The following is a 23,605-nucleotide window of genomic DNA, read 5'->3' on the forward strand; positions in this document are numbered from 1 at the left end:
GAGTAGGTGTTTTAGAGCTGCTGTCGCGGCTAATCCGCACATCAGTAGCAGACAAATTGCGCGAGAACCGGGAATCTCAAAAACGTCGGTGTTGAGAATGCTACATCAACATCGATTGCACCCGTACCATATTTCTATGCACCAGTAATTGCATGACGACGACTTTGAACGTCGTGTACAGTTCTGCCACTGGGCACAAGAGAAATTACGGGACGATGACAGATTTTTTGCACGCGTTCTATTTAGCGACGAAGCGTCATTCACCAACAGCGGTAATGTAAACCGGCATAATATGCTCTATTGGGCAACGGAAAATCCACGATAGCAGCGACATGTGGAACATCAGCGACCTTGGCGGGTTAATGTATGGTGCAGCATTATGGGAGGTAGGAGAATTGGCCACCATTTTATCGATGGCAATCTAAATGGTTCAGTGCATGCTGCTTTCCTACGTAATGTTCTACCGATGTTACTACAAGATGTTTCACTGCATGACAGAATGGCGATGTACTTCCAACATGATGGATGTCCAGCACATAGCGCGCGTGCGGTTGAAGCAGTATTGAATAGCATTTTTCATGAGAGGTGGATTGGTCGTCGAAGCACCATACCATGGCCCGCACGTTCACCGAATCTGAAGTCCCCGAATTTCTTTCTGTGGGGAAAGTTGAAGGATATTTGCTATCGTGATCCATCGACAACGCCTGACAACATGCGTCAGCGCATTGTCAATGCATGTGCGAACATTACGGAAGGCGAACCACTTGCTGTTGAGATGAATATCGTTACTCGCATTGCCAAATGCATTGAGGTTGACGGACATCATTTTGAGCATTTATTGCATTAATGTGGTACTTACAGGCAATCACGTTGTAAAAGCATGCGTTCTCAGAAATGATAAGTTCGCAGAGGCACGTGTATCACATTGGCAAAACCGAAATAAAATGTTCAAACGTACCTACGTTCTGTATTTTAATTTAAAAAACCTACCTGTTACCAGCTGTTCGTCTAAAATTGTGAGTCATATGTTTGTGAGTATTACAGCGCCATCTATCACAAAGCGAAAAAAGTTGTCCAACCAAAACATTCGTATTTCTTTACGTACTACATGAATATGTAATAAAAAATGGGGCTTCCTATTTAAAAAAAGGCAGTTCATATCCGTTTGACCTATGGCAGCGCCATCGAGCGGGCCAACCATAGCGCCATCTGGTTTCCCCCTTCAAGCTAGACAAGTTTCGTTGATTGTAGTTTTTTCGTTTGACGCTTATTTCGTGAGATATTTGGCCCGGTCACGATGAATGGACCACCCTGTTTAACTTCAGAGAAACATATGTGGCCAAGAAAGTGTGTGTAATTTTTACGTGCTATTTGAACATTGATTAAGATAATACATCAGTATTTATTAGTATTTATTGCCAAGAAGAATATTGAGCATTGTAGGTATAGACAATATTATAAGATTAGTTATTTGATCTGCAGTAGGTGTACAAACGTTATTTATATTAGAGTAATGGAAGTACTTTCCGGAAGTTTTTCAGGAAAGGAGTGTTAGTCAACTCAGTCTGCTCATTAAGGATATTACCAGGGGAAGTGTTTTTGTGTGTGCGTATTCCTACTTACTGTAACAGATTCATAGTGGTTCCTTTTTCTATTGAATGTAATGTTTTTCTATTGCTCCCAATGTTTCTTCTGAATGGTTTTCTTCGGCAATGTGAACTGCAAACGTAGATATGTTCAAGTTTTCAAGCCTTAAGGCCTCAAGGTGTTCTTTGTACCTAATCTCGGAATTTCTGCCTGACTGACCAATGTAAGAGAAATGGATTAAAGGACACCATTCACCAAAAAGCAAAAGCATCGAGCTGTCGATAGGCAAACACAAAGGAGTTATCCTTTGACGAACTAGAGTAAAAAGGTGTGTATTTTACTCTAACTCTCCATAGGATAACTGCGAAAGCCAGTAAGTTTTCTTTCTTTTCCGTGTGCCTACCTACAACTCAACGTTTCTGTTTTTTGGTGATTAGTCTCATTTAATCCATAAGTATACAGCTTATTATGATATAAACAATGTAAAAGAAAGAACATGTGTCACTTCGGAATTGTGTGTCAGTCCTCTGACAAATTGTTTTGAAATATTACCCTAAAAATAACATTTTGCCCCCTCTGTCGCATCTTTTTGAAGCAGTGAAGGCCAGAAAAATTATTGTAGCTTTGTTTTGCGCCTCTTTCTTTATTTTCTTTATTGTGCGACTGGAATAGCTAACGGTTACTACAACCCTCTCAAATACAGTTTTCAATGAGATTATTCTTCGCTCGTTCGCCTCTCCAGACGAAAATTTATTGGCGGTGCGTCTTATCGCACGTGCCTCTTTGTGAGGAACTTTACCTGCAGCTATAGCGCGCGAAGACTGTGGAATCATATTAGTTCAAGTAGTTTCGAGTCTGGATTCACGAAAAATGGAGAAACATTGAGGTGATGGTTTTAAACTTCAATTGTTCTGCATACGCTCCCTCTAGTTAAGTACAACGCGCAGAACGTTGCTAAAAGCGGGTGGAACTATCAAAAACGTCCTTTCTTAGGATGCAGTTCAACTCGTGCATCACACTGTGTTTAAAGCCGGTTAGATCGCCAAAGCGTTGACGCCTCATGTGCCTTTCCGCACGATGTCGTTTTGTGGTAGCTTCAAAATGATAACATCCAGTCTCATCAATGGTGATTATTTTTTCCAGAAAAGAATTGTCCACGTTTGGCATTTCTGTCGAGTCTCGGCTTGAATTCGTGCCTCGTTGGTTTTGTCCAGGGTTCAAGGCATATACGAGACAAACTTTGCACACAGTTTTGCTCAGTTGCTATCGGTGACGCAACGTTTACACACTACAGTCACACATTCGCTGCTTTACACTGTCTGCTCACAACTGGCTGGTGGAATTCACACCTGTTGTTTACAGTTGTTAGTTCAAGCTTCCACCATAGTTAATGCTCTGATGTCACTAATATACCAGTAATAAAGTCAGTCACGGAATTTTTTGGACGTGCGGTAGAGGTTGACAGGTATAGTCTACTGAGGCAGCCACCATTCGTAACAATGGGACGAGTTTTCCCAACCCTCAGGATGAGAAAGCCTTACCGTGCAGAGGACACGTTATTTTGCACTAGCTCAATGTGCTATTGTATTTTCAACGACGATACAAGAAGCTTGAGAAAAGTAATGAGACTGACAATACCGCAAGCGATTTGTCGTCGGTTTATCGTTGTACTTGGGTAGACCGCTGTGTTCATCCATTTCAGATGTTCAGTCCGACTTTCAGCTCCATACACCCATCACGTGATTTTTGAGAGCGCCGTCAGCGAAGTTGTGTTTTCCTTGTGTGTCACGAAAATGGAACAGCGGAATTTAGAGCAAAGTTATGAGATCAAGTTATGTGTTAAACTTGGGGAATCCGCGAGTGTGACATTTGAAAAGATGAGACAGGCCTATGGGGAACATTTATTACAAAGATCACAAGTTTATCGCTGGCACGAATCGTGTTTTGAAGGCCAAGAACTCGACGAAGGCGAATCTCACACGGGAGACATTTAAATTAAAAGAACCTACGGAAACGTCGAACCCGTGCGCGGTCCTGTCCAGTCAGACCAACGTTTAATAATAAGGAAGGTGTGTGACCTGTTAAGCGGTTTCACCGTACATCAAATTTTGACCGAAGTTCTGCACATGCGAACATCGAAGAAACGTGTGCGTTGATCTTGTTGAGAGGATTGCCAAAGACCACCAGTGGCTCAGTGGTGTGATCACAGTCCTGGATTTTTGAGTATGATCCTAAGACAAAGCGGCAAAGTGAGGGAGGAGTGGCACCCTGAAGCATCTCCTCACCAAAAGAGTTCGAGTGATTAAATCCAAGATCAAAACAATGCTAATTTGCTTTTTCGGCAGTATGGGTGTCATACATAAAGAAGCTGTTCCTCCAGGACAAATTTTCAATTAAGTACTTTACAAAGATGCCCTTGAAAGGTTCAGGAGAATCGAGTGAGATCGGACACTGCCGACAAGTGGATGCTGCGTCATGACAACGCCCCATGTCACTCGGCCACTTCTATCACGGAATTTTTGAGCTCAAAAGGCATTCCTGTTGTTCCACAGCCCTACTATTCACCTGATCTGAGTCCTTGTGACTTTTCCTTTTTCCTGAAATTGAAATGGTCTTAAAAGGACGTCATTTTGGGACTGTGGTTCAAATGGCTCTGAGCACTATGGGACTTAACTGCTGTGGTCATCAGTCCCCTAGAACTTAGAACTACTTAAACCTAACTGACCTAAGGACATCACACACATCCATGCCCGAGGCAGGATTCGAACCTGCGACCGTAGCGGTCGTGCGGTTCCAGACTGTAGCGCCTTTAACCGCTCGGCCACTCCGGCCGGCTTGGGACTGCGGAGAGGATCCAAAAGAATGTGACCGACATGTTAAAGCCACTACCAGTTGAAGCCTATCAGCGATGCTACCAAAACCAAGAGTGGGAACAACGACTGCGCCGGTGTATAACCCCGAATGGAACTTTTTTGGAAAGGACAGTATGGTTGTCTGAAAAAGTATAAAAACTTCGGTAGATAAAAAAATTTTATCACACACATCGTATGTGGATTTCTCAATGAAACACCTTGGATTTACAGGGTGACAATTAGTGAACTATAAAAAAAAGAAATTAATTACAAACTACGGCGTGCACACACTTTACTCAACAGGTAAACGTCACTACAGATATTCGGATCTAGGTTATGACATGTTCGATGTGCCTGCCATCATTGGCGATGATGTGGCGCAGATGAATAGCAAAATTCTGCATGGCACGCTGAAGTGTTGGAACATCGATGCTTTCGATGACATCCTGAATGGATGTTTTCAGCTCACCAATGATTTTGGTGTTATTGCTGTACACCTTGTCTTTAATACAGCCCCACAAAAAGGAGTCACATGTGTTCAGATGCAGAGAATATGGCGGCCAATGGAGGTCCATGCCAGTGGCCTCTGGGTACCCTAGAGGCAGAACGCGGTCCCCAAAGTGCTCCTACAGGACATCAAACACTCTCCTGCTTCGATGGGGTCGAGGTCCATCTTGCATGAACCACGTTTTGTCGAAACCGGGGTCACTTTGAATAATGGGGCTGAAATCATCTCCCAAAACCTTCACGTACCATTCGGTGGTCACCATGCCATCAAGGAATATCGCAACAATTATTCTGTGACTGGACATTGCACAACACAGTCACCTGTTGCGGGTGAAGATACATCTCGATCGCGAAATGCGGATTCTCAGTACCCCAAATACGGTAATTTTTGACAAACCCATCCAGAAAAAAGTGGGCTTCGTCGCCAAACCAAACAACAATGTGCGTACTAAATTCCCATCATGCCCCGCGGCTAACCATGCAGTTTGAGCGTCCTAGTGCAAACTGTTCAGAAGTTATGGCGATTTTATTTCATATAGTTCAATAATTGTGACCCTGTAAGAAAAGTAGTGGACTAGTAACAGGTCACTGCGGCACTTCTGTTTATACTGTTTTTTTTGTTGCAGAGACAGAGTGCGGCGTGAGACATGGAGAAGCGGCGTCGCGCGGGTCCGTCGCGGCAGCTGTCGTTGCAGGGCTGCGCCGCGGGCCGCCGCCCTCAGTTGCTGCGGCGCCAGCGGTCCGAGGAGGCGGCGGGGGTGGCGGCGGCCCTCAGCGTGAAGGCGAACGCCATCCCGCCCCCGCACCAGCCGCACGCGCCGCCCGCCGTGCGCGTGGCCTGGGCGCACGCGCCGCTGCCGCAGCTGCAGCTGCACGACTCGCTGCTCTTCTCGCGGCAGCAGCTGGCCGAGCGTCTGCGGCGCGCGTGGCGCGAGCGGGAAGTGCGCCGCCCCAACCTGGACATCTTCCTGGCGCACCAGCCGCCGCAGGCGCAGCAGCAGTCGCGGTCGGAGACGCCGTGCAGCCCGGGCGCTCAGTCGCCGTCGCCCGCTCCACAGGCCCGCAGCCCCATGCTGGTCGCACGCAGCGCCAGCTTCGTCGCCAGGCAGCCGCGCGCCGACAGCCCCGCCACGGCGCGCAACGAAAGCCCGTCCCCGTCGCCGCAGGCGCGCATCCTCGCCGGCGAAGGCGCCGCGAAGACCGGCTGCATCCCGCAGTTCTCGCCGGCCGTTGCCGCCGAGAAGGGCGGCGGCTTGTTCAGGGCGCAGCGCAAGGGCAACCTCACGCCCGAGTGCCCGTCTCCGCTGGGCGGCAGCAGCCCGCTGGTGCAGGCTCGCAACTCGCGGAATGCCAGACTGAGCGAGCTGCAGCTGGCTCTCGTCGACAGAGAGGTCGCCGTCGGCCGCAGGACGCCCGAGTGCCAGTCGCCGCTGGGTGGCAGCAGCCCCTGCCTGCAGTTCAAGAGGCTGCCGGCCAAGGTGGGGGATCTGCAGCTGCCCTCTTCGGGAAGAAACAGTCCGCGCACGCCTGACAACCAGAGCCCTTTCAGCTGCAGCCCACTGGTCCCGAGGACCCCCCGGAGCGTCCACAAGATCGCGTCCGACCTGGAGTCGTGCTCCTCCGGCAGGAGTAGTCCCCAGACCGTACCGCGGAAGCCCGCGCGGCCGGCGGACTTGCCACTGGTCGCGGACGCGAGGAGTTCTCCGCTCTTCTCGCCGATCGCTGGCAGCGTATTCGGCGACGCCTTCGATTTCCTCTCGTCTTCGACCTGTAGCAGTCCGGTGACTCCCAGGAACTGCCCACTCCCTGAGAGACCGGCAGATCCCAGTGTAGCTGCCGAGTCTCCGGAAGATCACCCACTCACGGACAGGTACAGCCCGGCCAACGAACTGCCGACACGTCCGGCCTCCGTAAATCTGTCTGTGGACCTGACCAGCTTCGACGTGCGAGACCCGTCCGACTTTTCCAATCGCTCGTCTGTCGACAGCGACACAGACACAAAGGCGACTGTCGAGTGTGGCACACAACTATCAGCACAGGCTTCACAGGAGCTGCCGGCAGACTCGCCGGCTGGTGGGTCTGGAGATGACGTGTATGGGGCAGGTGCAACACAGAAGCTCGATGTCGGGGCGACTGCTACTGTAACACAGGACCAGAATTCTGCAAAGGACGAGAAAGACGACGCTGCAGTTCACAGTGTGGCGATCTCAGCAAGCGAGCAGATTCCCTGCTTAACGGCTGTCGTTCCTGACAAGTTCCTCGCCGAAGTCAGTGCACGGCTCACCAGCGTCGCTGAGAAACAGGTCGGTATTTGTTACTACTCAGATTTACGAATACTTATGTTCAGATTTTTATTTATTTATTAGGTTGGTTGGTTTGGAGACAAAGGGACCAAACTACAGGTTCATCAGTTTTTATTTATCAGTTGATATTTTTGCATATTACTTGCGTGTTAGAAGCAGCCACAGCCTGTGTTGTACCCAAGTCATTGACACCGATTTGTAGTACGATTTTAGAACATATTCACTGTTCCAGAATTATGGCCTATCTCAAAGAAACTATTAACACACAGCCAGCACGAATATACAAAATATTGTTCCTGTCAAACGCAGCTGGCTCTTTATTCACATGAATAAATGAGCACTTTAGATAGGCGAGTACAAGTTGAATCCATATTTCTAGATTTCCAGAACTTTTTTGACACTGTCCCTCACAAGCAGCTCTAATCATCCAGAATGAGATTTTCACTCTGCAGCGGAGTGTGCGCTGATATGAAACTTTCTGGCAGATTAAAACTGTGTGCTCGACCGAGACTCGAACTCGGGACCTTTGCCTTTCGCGGGCAAGTGCTCTACCATCTGAGCTACCGAAGCACGACTCACGCCCGGTACTCACAGCTTTACTTCTGCCAATATCTCGTCTCCTACCTTCCAAACTTTACAGAAGCTCTCCTGCGAACCTTGCAGAACTAGCACTCCTGAAAGAAAGAATATAGCGGAGACATGGCTTAGCCACAGCCTGGGGGATGTTTCCAGAATGAGATTTTCACTCTGCAGCGGAGTGTGCGCTGATATGAAACTTCCTGGCACATTAAAACTGTGTGCCCGACCGAGACTCGAACTCGGGACCTTTGCCTTTCGCGGGCAAGTGCTCTACCATCTGAGCTACCGAAGCACGACTCACGCCCGGTACTCACAGCTTTACTTCTGCCAGTATCTCGTCTCCTACCTTCCAAACTTTACAGAAGCTCTCCTGCGAACCTTGCAGAACTAGCACTCCGCGAAAGGCAAAGGTCCCGAGTTCGAGTCTCGGTCGGGCACACAGTTTTAATCTGCCAGGAAGTTTCAGCTCTAATCATATTCTATACACAGCATCGAGTCAGTAGTATCACTGGATTCGTGATTTCCTACAAGAAAGACGGAAGACGGAAACTTATCGAGTGAAACAGAAGTGATATTTGCGGTTCCCCAAAGAAAAGTTATAGGTCCTGACAATGAGGACAGTCCTCTTAGATTCTTTGCAGATGATGCTATTGTTTAACATCTATTAAAGTCCTCAATAGACCAAAAGGAATTGCGAAATGTTTTACACGAGATATGTGCGTAAACTGAGATTGATCCTAAACAATGAAAAGAACGTGGTCCTACACATCACTACTACTAAAAAAAAAAAAAAAAAAAAAAATCTGTTATATTTCCAATACGCGATAACTCTCACAAATTTGATAGTTGTCTATATAAGTAATACCTAGGAATTACAATTACGAATACTTAAATTTGAGCCACCGTATAAAAAACGTTGCAGTGAAGTCGAACTAAAGACTGCGTTTTATTGGCAGAACACTGAGGAGACCTAACAAATCTGCTAAAGAGACTGCCTACACTCTTCTGCAATATTGCAGCACGGCATGTTATCAGGTAGAGGGGAATCAAAAAACATCAAAGAAGGCAGCTTGTTTTGTTTTATCGAGAAATAGGGAATTGGCACGGATGTAATAACCGACTTAAGTTGGCAGTCATAGAAAGAAAGACCTTTCTCGCTGCAGTGAAATGTTTTCTCGAAATTTCAGTCACCAACTATCTCCTGCCAAAAGATTTCTTGACTCCACCTACATAGGGAGAAACGACCATTGTGGTAAAATAAGAGAAATCACAACTCGCACCGATAGATACAGGTTTTCGCTTTTCATACACTGAAGTGCCAAAGAAATTGGCACAGGCGTGCGTATTCAAATACAGAGATATGTAAACAGGCAGGATATGGCGCTGGTGTCGGCAACGCCTTTATAGGACAACAAGTGGCTGATGCAATTGTTATATCGGTTACTGCTGCTACAAAGGCAGGTGTGGTGTTATAGCCGGCGCACGAGTGAAGGGACACAGCATCTCCAAGGTAGCGAAGAAGTGGGGATTTTGCGTTACGACCATTTCACGAGTGTACTGTGAATACCAGGAATCCGGTAAAACATCAAATCTGCGACATCGCTGCGGCCGGCAAAATATCCTGCAGGAACCGGACCAACGACAACTGAATAGAATCGTTCACCGTGACAGGCGTGCAACTCTTCCGCAAATTACTGCAGATTTCGATGCTGGGCAATCAACAAGCGTCACCGTGCAAACCATTTAACGAAGCTTCATCGATATGGGCTTTCGGAGTAAGAGGCCCACTCATGTACCTTTGATGACTGCACGACACAAAGCTTTACGCCTCACCTGGGTCCGTCAACACTGACATTGGACTGTTTATCACTGGAAACATGTTATCTGGTCGGAGGGGTCTCGTTTCAAATTTTATCGAGCGGATGGACGTGTACAGGTGTGGAGACATCCTCATGAATCGATAGACCCTGCATATCAGCAGGGGACTGTTCAATCTGGTGGGGCTCTGTAATGGTGTCGGGCATGTTCATTTGGAGTGGTATGGTACCCGTGATATGTCTAAATACGACTCTGATAGGTGACACGTACGTAAGCGTCCTATCTGATCACCTGCATCCATTTATGTCCATTGTACATTTCGAAGGACAGAGGCAATTCTAGCAGGACAATGCGACAACCCACACGTCCAGAATTGCTACGGAGTGGCTCCAGGATCACTCTTCTGAGTTTAAACACTTCCTCTGGCCACCAAACTCCCAAGACATGAACATTATTGAGCATATCTGGGATGCCTTGAATCGTGCTCTTCAGAAGAGATATCCACTCATTCGTGCTCTTTCGGATTTATGGATAGCCTCCAGCCTTCAGATATTAGTCGAGTCCATGCCACATCGTGTTGCGCCACTTCTGCGAGTTTGCGACGGCCCTACACGATATTAGGGAGGTGTACCAGTTTCTTTGGATCTTCAGTGTATGTGCTATTCGACAGTGGATCGGTCGAGAAAGTGTCAAAGTTGTTCCATGAACACTTTGCCATACAGTGAAGTGTGAATTCTAAAATAATCATGTTGATCTAGATGCAGATTATTATCATCACCGCTAAAATCCACCAAAAATTTTACTTCTTTTATAAATGGTTACCTACACAGCTTGATGACCTAACACCACATTATAGCAGGGAACTAGAAAAAAAGCCTGCCGATGTGACCGAGCGGTTGTAGGCGCTTCAGTCCGGAACCACGCGGCTGCTACGGTCGCAGGATCGAATCCTGCGTCGGGCATGGATGCGTGTGATGTTCTTCGGTTAGTTTCGGGACTGATGAACTCAGATGTTAGGTCCCATAGTGCTTAGAGCCATTTGAACCATTTTTGAACTAGAAAAAGAAGAAACAAGCGGTGTTGAGAAAGAGGAAAGCTAGGGGTAAGGAAATAATGAAATTGAAGAAAGTAATTGACAACCTAGCTACAAAGGAATGAAAAGTAGTGAAACGAAGTTAGTCCTAATGGTAGAAAAGTAAGGAAATTAGTACTTCACTGTCCGGTCACATTAATGTGACCACCTGTCAAAAGGCAGGGTACACAAGGTTCTGGAGGTACCGACAGGGATGTGGAGGGATGTCGACTCAAGTGCCATGGCCAACTGCGCTACGTTTCTCGGTTGAGAATCCATGGCGCGAACAGCCCAATCGTAGTGGCCCCACAGATTCTCGACTGGGTTTATATCGGGGGAGATTGGTAGCCGGTGGAGTACGGTAAACTTATCCTGGTTCTCTTCGACCCACGCACATACACTGGAGCCGAGTGACACGCTGCATTGTCCTCCTGGTAGATGCCATCGTGCCGAGGAAGAAACAAACCACAAGTAGGGGTGGACATAGTCTCGAAGGATAGATGCACACTTGTGCTGATCCACTGTGCCTTCCAGAATGACGAGATCACCCAGGGAATGCAAGGAAAATCTTCTCCAGATCATAACGCATGAGTGGTGTTTGCTTTGAGACGTTTCACACTGTACACGCTGACTGTCATCATGTCCAATGGGGCATACTACGTTAGTCATCTGAAAAGACCATCTGTCGCCACTCAGTGAAAGACCAGTTATGGTATTGGCGTGCAAATTCCAGCCTTTGTCGCCAATAACAGCAGTTATCATTGGTCTATGGACCAAGCGCATGCTGCGGAGGTCCTTACGCGGAAATGTTCGCTGAACGGTAGAGGAGGTACTGTTGGTAGCCCTTTGGTATCTTGGTGATCAGTTGCTTAACAGTTGCGCGTCTTTTCGCCCGACACGTCACGGCAGCCGTCTTTCACGCCTGTCATCTAGACCCTGTAGTGCACCACAAGTTCCTCGGTGTCGGTTTTGGATAGCTTCATTTGGGTATGCATACTGATGTCATCCGCTGTTTGCGAGTGGTTACTGCACGCTGATGTGGAACATGGGCGGTAGTCACAGTAATGTGACTGGACCGTATATAATGCGAAGGTACTAATTGTTCATACTTCTGTCACTGTTTTGTAAGCATTTATTGAGATGAAGTTCACCAGTCGCAGTCCGTAACTTCGAATCCGAACCGCTGCAGCAGCCCCGGCACTCGACGTCGAACATGGAAAACATAGCCTCTTCCATTCTGCCAATTCTTCACACTGATTTTCATGTTCTTACTACGTAGAATGCCACTGCATGAGACTGAGGTTTTCGTCTTTTCCTCTGGTATAGCATACCCTGCTGACGTGACGCCCTGTCTTCCATTTCTCTGCTGGAGTTCGCACCAGACCATAACTGCTGGTCCACATCATGAAATCAGGAGTCGATACTCCTGGTACATCCCGCGAAGGTCACGCTGTCCGTGACAAGTGCTGACGTCAGTCATCGTTTCTTTGCACTGTCTCCTCTGATGCAGGGTTTACGGCGAATTGGTGCTGTTAGACATTACCAAGTTTCATGTACTTTTCATATTTCAAGTTCAGGATCAGTAGTTTTGTCATGGAATTTGTGTCTAATAGTCTGTTCAGAACAGCTTGTCCTTCTCTCTCACATTTAACACCACACAAAATACGATCTCTTAAACTGTCTGTCTCTGTATCAACTGAGAGCCTTAGATCGAGGCACTTTGTGACTATATTTTCAGGTTTCTCCGTTTCTCCAAAAACGCATCTGTCGTTGCTTCTTACCCCGAATCTATGGAGATAATATGGATAAGGTCTGTGTACCACCAGTGGGTGGATTAGTCATTTGGAAGGAACTCGTATACGCACGTTTCCTAGTGTAAGGTACAATGGTATACACTTTTCTTCTTGTACTCGTGGCGTTCCAGACTAGTTGCAATTCATCAGTCAGCCACTTTTTCAGCTACTTTTCTCAGTTAATAGTTTAAAAGATATTTCCAATTTTTTTTTTGCAAAACTGCCTTTCTGATCCAATACTCGGTACACATCCCTAAACAGTAGGACGATCGGTTACATTCTAAGTAACAATAAGATTCCTTCTACCAATGTTGTTTGGGAAACACCTTAGATCTTTGTAAGGATATTTCGCTACATCCTTCGAAAAATTTGGTCTGAATTGCTGAAATCTGCACTGCACCTGCACTGAAACTGACTATGGAGGTAAATTTGGGATTGAGACAGAGTTTGAGATATAGTGATAACATAAATTTTTTGTTGAAGTATTGGGTACTTTGCATGAGTTCAGAGGCTTTTTTACAGATTTCATAAATGTGGCCATTTTATATCCTACCCTCATCAAATATATCCACAAATATCGTTTATCTCACTCATATGCTGCATGATAGCAGAAAGATTGGAAGCAAGCATGATATTGCGAAGAAAACCAAAATGTTTTAAGCAGTCACCTAATACAAAAAAGGAATTATGCGAATGGGGCGAAAATCAGTGGATGTAATGTAAATGTACAGACAATCAACTGAATTTAATGAAATTTGGATGATTTATTCAAGAGAAAGAACTTCAAAAATCGAGCAAGTCATTAACGCGTTGGTCCACCTCTGGCCATTATGCAAGCAGTTGGCGCGTTAAAGCGTCAAAACCTCCAGCTGGTTGTAGGGCACTGCTCTTAATGTTCCAATTGTTCTCACTTGGGGAGAGATCCGGCGATCTTGCTGGCCTAGGTAGAGTTTGACAAGCACGAAGACGAGCTTTAGAAACTCTACCCGTGTCGGGGTGGGCATTATCATGATGATGTAAGCCCATGATAGCTTGCCATGGAGGGCAACAGAACGGAGCGTAGAATATCGTCGATGTGCCCCTGTGCTGTAAGGGTGCAGGGGGCGTCACATGACAACCAACGAGGTCCTGCTATGAAATGAAATGACACGCTAGATCATCACTCCTGGCTGTCCGGCCATGTATGTGGTGGGCGACAGTCAAGTTGGTACCGCACCATTGTCCACAGCTTCTCCAGACTCGTATTCGTTGGTCATCGGGACTCAGTTCCAAGCGAGACTCATCACTGAAGACAAGTTTACTTCCGTCAATGAGATTCTAGGCCGAATGTGCCCGACAGCACTGCAAACGTGCTTGTTGGTGTATGGAGGTCAACATTTGTCGGCGTAAGGGGCGCCGTGAGCTCAGCCCCTATCTTTGAGTTGCCTATTAATGGTCCTTCTGGTCACTGACTCACCAGCTGCGCGTCGGATCGATGATAATGATGAAATCGGGGCTCTGAGTGTCCTCTGACGAATGCTCGGTCCTCTCCAGGTCGACCACTTCATTTTTGACGCTATGTTCAGCCATGGTGCATTTGTTCCTGCCCAAACCGTCGAATAGTGGCATCGCTCCTATTCAAATGTCGAGAGATTCGCCGATTACTCCAACTGCTCTCTTTGAGCCCTACTACACGCCCTCTATCAAGTGCTGACATCTGCATATATTGTTCACATGCCAGTCTACGATACATGGTTACTGTCCGGCTGAGTACACGAAATGAAATCCACAAAGAGTTTATGCCCTGCTGTCGACACGTCCCCTGATTAGTATCCTTGCCAGCTGCGCTGTGAAATTGCTCTGCTGCGTCACAAGTTCATCCATCGGCAGCCAAAGTTTACAGTCTTGTATTTTCCGTCAACACCTGTATGAATCTACATCTACATATACACTACTGGCGATTAAAATTGCTACTCCACGAAGATGACGTGCTACAGACGCGAAATTTAACCGACAGGAAGAAGATGCTGTGATATTCAAATATTAGCTTTTCAGAGCATTCACACAAGGTTGGCGCCGCTGGCGATACCTATAACGTGCTGACATGAGGAAAGTTTCCAACCGATTTCTCATACACAAACAGCAGTTGACCGCCGTTGCCTGGTGAAACGTTGTTGTCATGCCTCGTGTAAGGAGGAGAAATGCGCACCATCACGTTTCCGACTTTGATGAAGGTCGGATTGTAGCCTATCGCGATTACGGTTTATCGTATCGCCACATTGCTGCTCGCGTTGGTCGAGATCCAATGACTGTTAGCAGAATATGGAATCGGCGGGTTCAGGTGGGTAATAAGGAACGCCGTGCTGGATTCCAAAGCCCTTGTATCATTAGCAGTAGAGATGACAGGCATCTTTTCCGCATGTCTGTAACGAATCGTGAAGCCACGTCTCGATCCCTGAGTCAACTGATGGGGAAGTTTGCAAGACAACAACCATCTGCACGAACAGTTTGACGACGTTTGCAGCAGCACGGACTATCAGCTCGGAGACCATGGCTGCGGTTACCCCTGACGCTGCATCACAGACAAGAGCGCCTGCGATGGTGTATTCAACGACGAACCGGGGTGCACGAATGGCAAAACGTCATTTTTTCGTATGAATCCAGGTTCTGTTTACAGCATCATGATGGTCGCATCCGTGTTTGGCGACATCGCGGTGAACGCACATTGGAAGCGTGTATTCGTCATCGCCATATTGGCGTATCACCCGGCGTGATGGTATGGGGTGCCATTGATTACACGTCTTGGTCACCTCTTGTTCGCATTGACGGCACTTTGAACAGTGGACGTTACATTTCAGATGTGTTAGGGCCCGTGGTTCTACCCTTCATTCGATTCCTGCGAAACCCTACATTTCAGCAGGCTAATGCACGATCGCATGCTGCAGGTCCTGTACGGGCCTTTCTGGATACAGAAAATGTTCGACTGCTGCCCTGGCCAGCACATTCTCCAGATCTCTCACCAATTAAAAGTAATCACAAGTCAGTTCTAATATAATATATTTGTCCAATGAATACCCGTTTATCATCTGCATTTCTTCTTGGTGTAACAATTTTAATGACCAGTAGTGTACATCTACATACATACGTCGCAAGACACCGCGGTGTGCGTAGCGGAGGGTATGCTGTACCACTACCAGTCATTTGCTTTCCTGTTTCGCTCGCAAATAGAGTGAGGGAAAAACGACCGTCTGTATTCCTCAGTACGAGCCTTAATTTCTGTAATCGTATTATCATGGTCCTTATGCGACATGTACGTTGGCGGCGGTACGATTGTTCTACAGTCAGCCTCAAATGCCGGTTCTCTAAATTTTCTCAATAGCGCTCCTCGAAAAGAATGTCAACTTCTTTCAGTGATTCCCATTTGAGTTTCCCAAGCATCTTTATAATACTTCCGTGTTGTTCGAACCTACTGGTAACAAATCTGAATTTCTTCGATGACTTCCTTTAATCTGACCTGGTGCGAATCCCAGAAACTCGAACAATGCTCAACAGTGGGACGCACTACTGTCCTATACGCGGTCACCTTTACAGATGAGCCACAATTTCCTAAAATTCTCCAAATAGACCTAAGTCGACCGTTCCCCTTCCTACTACAATTCTTACATGATCATTCCATTTCATATTGCTTTGCAGTGTTACGTCTAGATAATTAACGGCGTGACTGTATCATGCAGCACACTACTAATGTTTCTTAACGTCTTCGTGGTGCTCCCCCCTTTTTTTTCATTTTCTTAGATTGTATGTTCTTCCTAAACTTTGTTTTACACTCTGGTCATTAAATTTGCAAACACTAAGAATAACTAAAAATAATGAAATTTTACTTATTCTGCACATACAGTATAGTTCTTACTATATTGTATGATGGTTAAATTTGTAGGTCACTTACAAGCAGGCATAGTGCAAAATTCTGTACACAGAGCTACCACCTCTGACAGCATCAACGCCTCAAAATCAGATGGACATCGAGTCGAAGTGAACTTGGATGACAGATACCGGTAGGTAATTCTACACTGCTTCAAACCAATGCCAGAGTTCATCCACCGTAGTGGGTAGCGAGTTGTGGATAGCCCAGTCTCTCAGCAAAACATAACCAGACTTCTTCAGTGGGAGATTTGGTAAACGTCAACACCGGGGCTGTAGTCGAACACTGTATCGTAGTTGGTCGGCATTGACTTCGTACCGTCTTGCATAACCTTCGTGAAAGATAACGTCTTGGAGATCTCGAAATTAGAGCAGAACAACTAATATTAATAAATCAGAGGTTCAAAGGCTGATACCCAAATTACCAGCTATATGACCCATAAGTCATCGTCTTTAGTTCCCAATGCACGCCGTATCATTACGCTAAATGCTGGCCCCGTATGGTAGCGACGAATGCAATCTGGCAATGACTCTTCTTCTCACAAACTTCATACACGTATACGTTCATGTTGATGCATATTTACAAACTTCTCACACATGTACATTCATGCTGATGCGGTACACAGAACCGAGACTCGTCTGAGCAGACAGTGTGGTGCTACTCCTGCACCCAACACTGCCATTGGTCGCACCACCGCTGGCATGCATGTGTTTGCCGCCTCATTAAGGGCAGCTGTATAGTCTGCGCAGAATGCCATGGCCTGTAGATGTGCAGATGGCAGTGTGAGGAGTGCAGTAGTGATGGTGGGGGGAGGTGGGGGCTATGAGCAGGCGTAAAGGGAAATGCCGAGCGCTGGAGGGGATGTGCCATTCTAAACTGAAACCTATGCTCACTTTTTTTGTAAATGTTAAGCGGGTCCCCTCCATACCTGCACTTGCATGGTGACCACTCAAAAGGATCTAGTGTCAAGTATGCTTTGGTTAGTATTTAAAAAGAATTCCGCCGAAAATGCAGCGATTTACTTTCGTCTGGCTTGTTCACCGCTTGTAGCTATCAGAGAAGCGTTATGAGTGGTGAATTTTGAATAAAACCCACAAATTTCTCTGGTTTCCATCTTAAAATTTGCTTCTTTTGCCAAAACACAGCGGAGTTTACAGTCTCACCTCATTGACATGTTGTGCAGACATAACTGCGAGGGAATTCGGAAACAGTGGTTTATTAAGTTTAGTAAGTGAGCAACGAAGGAAAAGTCAGATCAGTAGATTATGAAAAAGTACATCCTCTGCACAAAAAAACGTGCACTATCTTCACTTGTATTGCTCCAAAACCCATAGCATTTCTCGTTTTACCAGCTTTCGATGGCCTGTAAAAATTACATTCTTTCATCCAAAAAGTCTGTAGTTAGTGAAATAACACGGTAGATAATTAAGTCTTATATAATAAACATATGGAAAAATACTCTCTTCTCTGGATGCTATCATTTTTTTTTCTTTTAAAAAAAAAATTCTTTATTTCATAACATAATAATAATTATACAAGATTGACCCACCACCTTATTGATTAGTGGGTCCTATGTTTCTACTTTATACAATAGCAGCTTCTACATTATACTTAATTACAGACAGTTATGCGATTAGTACTTAGGCAGACTACTTCTTATTTTAGGTTGGCTTGATTTCTAGTTACAACAAAGGGTTAGTGCTAACTGCCTGCAGCGTTACAATTGTGCCGGTGTAATGATATAAACCTACTTGGAAGCCTTGCCCATAGAGCGAATCCCTATGGGCGTGCCCCTGGCACAGGGCAGGCAAGGGTGGTTTATCGCTGCAGGTTCCTAATTTACTATCCTATTCTAATTGCCTAAATCTACTTCCTATTCTACGTCATGGTTGGTGCGTTGTCACTATTCGGGACCACGCCAGTCCCCCTAGTCCCGGTCGTGGCGGATTCCAACTGTGAAGTCGACCTATCCACGAACGGGCGGTATGGGACTGGAGCTGTGGTTGCAATCGGTGTTTTCTATCTAACTAGGCTTGTAGGTCTCTCAAAAAAGTTTTTAATACTTTTTGTGATACCTCGTTTGCTAGCATGTTTAGTCTTTGAAAGGTCTCCTCTTGTCTCAAAAGGTCATAGGTATTTGTATTTGGTAGCTGTCGTCTCAGTGTTCCGGCTACATCATTGAAAAGGGGGCACTCGTAAACCACATGGTCAGGAGTACCCTCCGGTGCGCCACAGTCGCACGCAGGCGTCGCCCTTTTCCCAAACCGACTTAGGTAAGTCGGATATGGGCCATGACCGGTGAGAAAGTGGAACAAACCCCTTGTTGGCTCAAAATACTTCATTTTTAGTCTTTCCTTGACGTCTGGTAGGAACTGAAAGGTTCTTCTTCCAGTTTCGTCCGACTCCCATATCTCCTGCCATAGATCTATCCCTCTTTCCCTTATCTCCCCTTTTTCCCTGACTATTACCCCCATAATTTCCTCTACCTTGGTGTTAATACCCTTTCTGGCCCGGTACCAAGCGGCCTGTTCCCTAATCTTAATATCTAAGGGGCAGAGCCCCATTATGATTAGCAGTGCTCCACCCGGAGAAGTTCTATATGCTCCCACGGACCTTAATATCATGTTCCTTTGTACTCTCCTCACCGTCACGGCAGGCACCACCCTCGTGAGCCTGTGAGCCCAGACTCCTGAGCCGTAACCCACTATTGATGTAAGTATACTGTTGTGGTAAAGCTTCATTAAATGAGGCGGGAGATGGAATCTCTTGTGTCCTATAGAAATCAGGTTATTTAATAATTGTAGGGCTTTCTGGGTTACGGTTTCTATATGCCTTGCAAAGTTCCACCTTTCATCGATGATGATTCCTAGGTAGCGCGTTTCTCGTCTCCGTAGAACGGGCGTACCGTCAATTCTCACAGTCGGGTTTCTCGTTAATTGTCCTTTAAGTAGTAGGTAAGTCGACTTGGTTGGTGAGATCGTCATTTTGGTGTTACGGCACCATAGTTGTAGTTTATTTAGTGCTCGCTCTATTTTAGGTTCTATATCCTCGCGACTTCGGCCGCCGACCAGCAGGAGGAGGTCGTCAGCGTAGGCTATCACCTCTAGCACTTCTTCGCTCTGTTGCAGGCTTTCCAGAAGAGGCTCCATATGGATGTCCCAAAAAAGGGGACCCAACACGGAGCCCTGGGGGGCAACCCTTGGTGATGGTTTTCCGGACTTTCCCGCTAGGGGATGATAGCCATACCTCCCGGTCTTCACAATAGCTCCTCAAACACCCATATAGCAGCCCTGGACACTCCTTCTCCCGAAGGCAGGAGAAGAGCGAAGGCCACCACAGGTTGTCGAAGGCGCCACTGATATCCACCATGATGCCAACAAGATACTTACACGGGGCTGAGCCGCAGACCTCGGCCGCCAGGGCGATTGCATCAGATGCTGATCGCCCCGACCTAAAACCGAATTGCCTGTCGCTCATCCCCTGCAGCATGCGGTGAGCAGTCAGTCTGTTCGCTAACAACTTTTCAAGGAGTTTGCCGAAGCCGTCCAGCAGGCAAATGGGCCTGTAGGACTTGGCCTTAGCAGGGTCCTTCTCGGGGCCTTTCTTGATGATTACCACGTCTGCAGTTTTCCATGTTTTTGGAAATTTGCCTTGTCTAAGGCATGCATTATAAAGATGTGTAAGTGGGGCAACTAGTTGTGGGGCCAAGAACTGCACCACCTCCGCCACAATGCCGTCTGGTCCGGGGGCTTTCCCTTTCTTTAAGGACTTGATAAGAGCAGCAACTTCCTCTTCCGTGAAGGGGAGGACCGCTTCGTCATTTACGTACCTATGAAGGTTTTCATTTCGTAATTGACGCTGCTCTTCGGTGTCATTATTCCTGTCATCGTCAGGCAGCAACGACTGAAGGAGGACCTCAGCAGTTTCCTGCCAGGATTCTGTCACTCCCTCGCCATGCCTGAGCGTTGATATCATTCTTGGGGAGCGGATTTTCTCCCTCACCAGTCTATATGGTACACCCCAAGGATCAAGGGCCAGCTGATTAGTTACAAAACTTTCCCAGCTGTTTATTCTGGTCTTCTGTAGCTCTTTTTGAAAGTTGTCCTTTGCCTCCCGGTATAACTGTAGCCATCTTTGCTTTTCCCACCAGACGACACTGCGCTGGTAGTGCTTCCTCAGTCTTCTAACAGACTGACGTAGTTCTTGCAGCTGGGCTGACCATGGTGCCGGTGTGGCCGCCATGGCCCTCCTCCTGGTTGGTAAGGCCGCCTTAATCGTCCTCGTTACCGCTCGTACCAGTCCCTCGGCTCTGTCGTCCACGTTGAAGTCCTGTCGTGCGTCTCCTTCTGGTAACGGAGGAATGTCGCACTCTCTGGCTAGGCGTTCCCAATCTGTTTTTCTGAAATTTCTTTGCACCTCCCACCCCATGGCCCAGCGGCACTCTCTGCCTCCTACAGTGAAAGTGATTAAATTGTGATCACTGGTGGTGGCATTGTCTTCCACTCTCCACTCTTGTAACATATTCAATGCGTTCGGCGTGACTAGCGTCACGTCTATGTTGGTGCCCTGTCCTCCTCCAACCACGTAGGTGGGGGGATTATCTGGTCTGTTTGCCACCACCAGTTGAAGAGCCATTATCGTCTCCTCTGCTTTAGCACCATTTTCATCCCTTGTGCCACTGTATCATAGGGGGGATTTGGCGTTTATATCGGCAGTTATAATGATTTTGCGTCCTCGCAACGCTGTGGCCACACTCGCTAGGTGATCTAAGTGTTGTTCAATTCTATCACCGTACTGAAAGTACATATTGATGATGATGATAATTCCGGAAGGAGATTGTATCTCCACGACGTTGCAGTGACTATTGGAATATTGCGACAGAGGTGTTGCACGCAGTGCGGTGTTTGTTATCAAAGTAGCCGCTCTGGGGTTGTCCCCGCTGCTGACAATTTGCCATGTTGCGGCAGTGAACGCAACTTTTCCAGCCAGAGAGTACGGCTCCTGTAAACAGAGTATATCTAGTCTCTTCTCCACCACTTCCTTTCGGAGCTCCTGCATTACTAGTCGACTGTTGTGAGTATTTAGTTGTCCAATTTTTATTCTAGTCGTCATGGAAAATAAGTATGTATGCGGTCATGCGGCCAGAGTTTGTTCCAGTCATATGCCAGTTGTCCGTTTGCCATCACTGATTGTTTGTAAATTTCATCCAGATCAAATTTTTCTCCTCGTCTGTCAAACACTTTTTTGAGTAGGTCTCGCAGTGCTCCGAAGTCAGTGGGGAGGTTCACCGACTTTAATTGTATTCTGTCCACGGCCTCCATCACCGAGAAGGTTACCCTTCGTCCGTACTCATGTCCCACTCGGACCACGTGACGCAATGCAGTGGTCAGGGTTGTCGGCTGCTCCAGTCTAGCTAGCTGCATGGTGTACTCAAGGTTTGGGTACACCCTCACCGGGCCCACGGGAGGCAACCTAACCACCGGGCTGTCTCTGGTGTTGGGGTTGGCGGTGGAACTCGTTATTGTGCTTTCTTGGACGGGTTTTACAACATTGTCTGTCACTACCACAGGATGCTCTTGCCGTTGTGGATTTTTAATCGGCAGCTTGTCCCGGCATTGGGAGGAGGGTGCTCTAACCTCTGAGGGGAGCTCAGTTTGTATTCCAATGTCCGTGGTAGGGGACTCAGTTTGTATAGATTTGTCGACTGTTGGTACGTCGGCACTGATAAGCGACTTCAGGAAATTCCTGAATCTACTTGCTCTCATTGCATCCCTCCTCCTTTTGCTCGGGGATTTATGCTTTGGCATCCTGCATGGTATGCCGTTTTCAGCCATAATCGATGCGGGAAATCAACCTCTGTTCGAGCATCCTGTAGGTAGGCCAATTTCGTCCTGTGGCTCCATAAGACTTCTTGCCACGACTCTTGCATGGGATGCAGACACCTGTGGCCTTACAGTCTTTCCGGGTGTGTCCGTTATCACCGCATTTGGAGCAAGCCGACCCCCTGGTGCAATGCCGCAGAATGTGGTCCAAGTCGCCGCAGTTGTGGCAACGAGGTACCACAATGTAATCTTTAGTATTTATAGCGTGGAATCCCACGTATAGTCTGCCCAGTACCGTAATTTTCCTTCACATTGTTGCGGAGACCTCGGCGACGTGATGTACGACATAATGGTCCCGAGGACCCGTCTTAAATCTTAGTTTGAAACTGTTTTGAAATTCTTTTTCATTTATGTCCTCAAAATTTTGTTTTCTGATTGCCTCAGACAGCTCTTCATTGGTCATCACAGTAGGAACGTCATACAATATGACCAAGGGGTTCCTCTTTTTTGGGGGTTCACATTTCACTACTGCATTCAATTTAGGATTTTCAAGAAGTTTGTTCTTGTCCTCTTCAGACGCAACTTCCACAATCACCGAGTTGCGGCTTGGTTTGACACGTTTTATCTTTATTTTGTCTTTTACTGGGTCTATTGTAGTGGTCAGAAGTTCCTGGATTCTTTTTACGCTTGTATCTTTTCCAGGTAGGGTCCTAAGGAAGACTGCCGTCTCCTGTTTCTTTGTCACCCTGTCTATTGCCTCTTTTGTGTTGTTTTGTCTGGGGGCTTGTGCTGCCACCGCCGCCCAGGTCTTGCTCGGTTGTTGTTGTTGTTGTTGTTGTCTCATCTGGGTGTTTTCTCTCTCTAGCTCCTCTACTCTTCCTTCCAATTTATCATCAGCAATTGCCCATGCAGCCAATTCGTTTTTTATCTGCAAGATTGCTGCCTGACTTATCTTGCCATTTTTAATGCTTTGTTCCAGGAGCAGCGTAATTTTGGAATGCCTCTGCATTACTGTGTAATCCTCTACTGCCTGTCCCGCCTCGTCCTGTGGAGAGGGATCAGGCGCAAAAGAAGCTCTCGAAGGCGCACTAGTATCACTCGTCTCTGTTGTCGCCATTATAACGAGTGATGAAAAGAAGTGGGAGCCCGTCTCTTGCCCCGGACCGGCTCCTCTGGCATGGGGGGGGGGGGGGGGGGGGAGACTTCTGCAGCTCGCCCACCGACCTCGCCCCTAGGTCAAGGGCACTCCAGAGCTGCCGGGTTCAGCGCGCCGTCACCAGCGCACTGGTCCCCATCGATGGCCCCGTCGTCGACGATTTCACACGACGCTCCTCGGCAACTGCACCCCGCACTCCGGAGAGGCGGATGCAC

At 47.1% G+C, this 23,605-nt stretch overlaps 1 protein-coding gene across 1 annotated transcript in view; it reads left to right on the forward strand.

Moving 5' to 3' along the window:
* The first annotated feature begins 5,593 nt into the window (after positions 1-5,593).
* Positions 5,594-23,605, forward strand: part of LOC124613572 (nascent polypeptide-associated complex subunit alpha, muscle-specific form-like) — a 95,469-nt gene continuing 77,457 nt past the window's right edge. The window contains exons 1-2 of the mRNA XM_047142287.1: positions 5,594-5,935; positions 6,005-7,249. Coding sequence (XP_046998243.1) covers positions 5,594-5,935; positions 6,005-7,249 — 1,587 coding nt within the window. The remainder of the gene's footprint in view (positions 5,936-6,004; positions 7,250-23,605) is intronic.

This window comes from Schistocerca americana, chromosome 4 (genome assembly GCF_021461395.2).
Source record: "Schistocerca americana isolate TAMUIC-IGC-003095 chromosome 4, iqSchAmer2.1, whole genome shotgun sequence".
In the NCBI taxonomy this organism is placed as follows: Eukaryota; Metazoa; Arthropoda; class Insecta; order Orthoptera; family Acrididae; genus Schistocerca; species Schistocerca americana.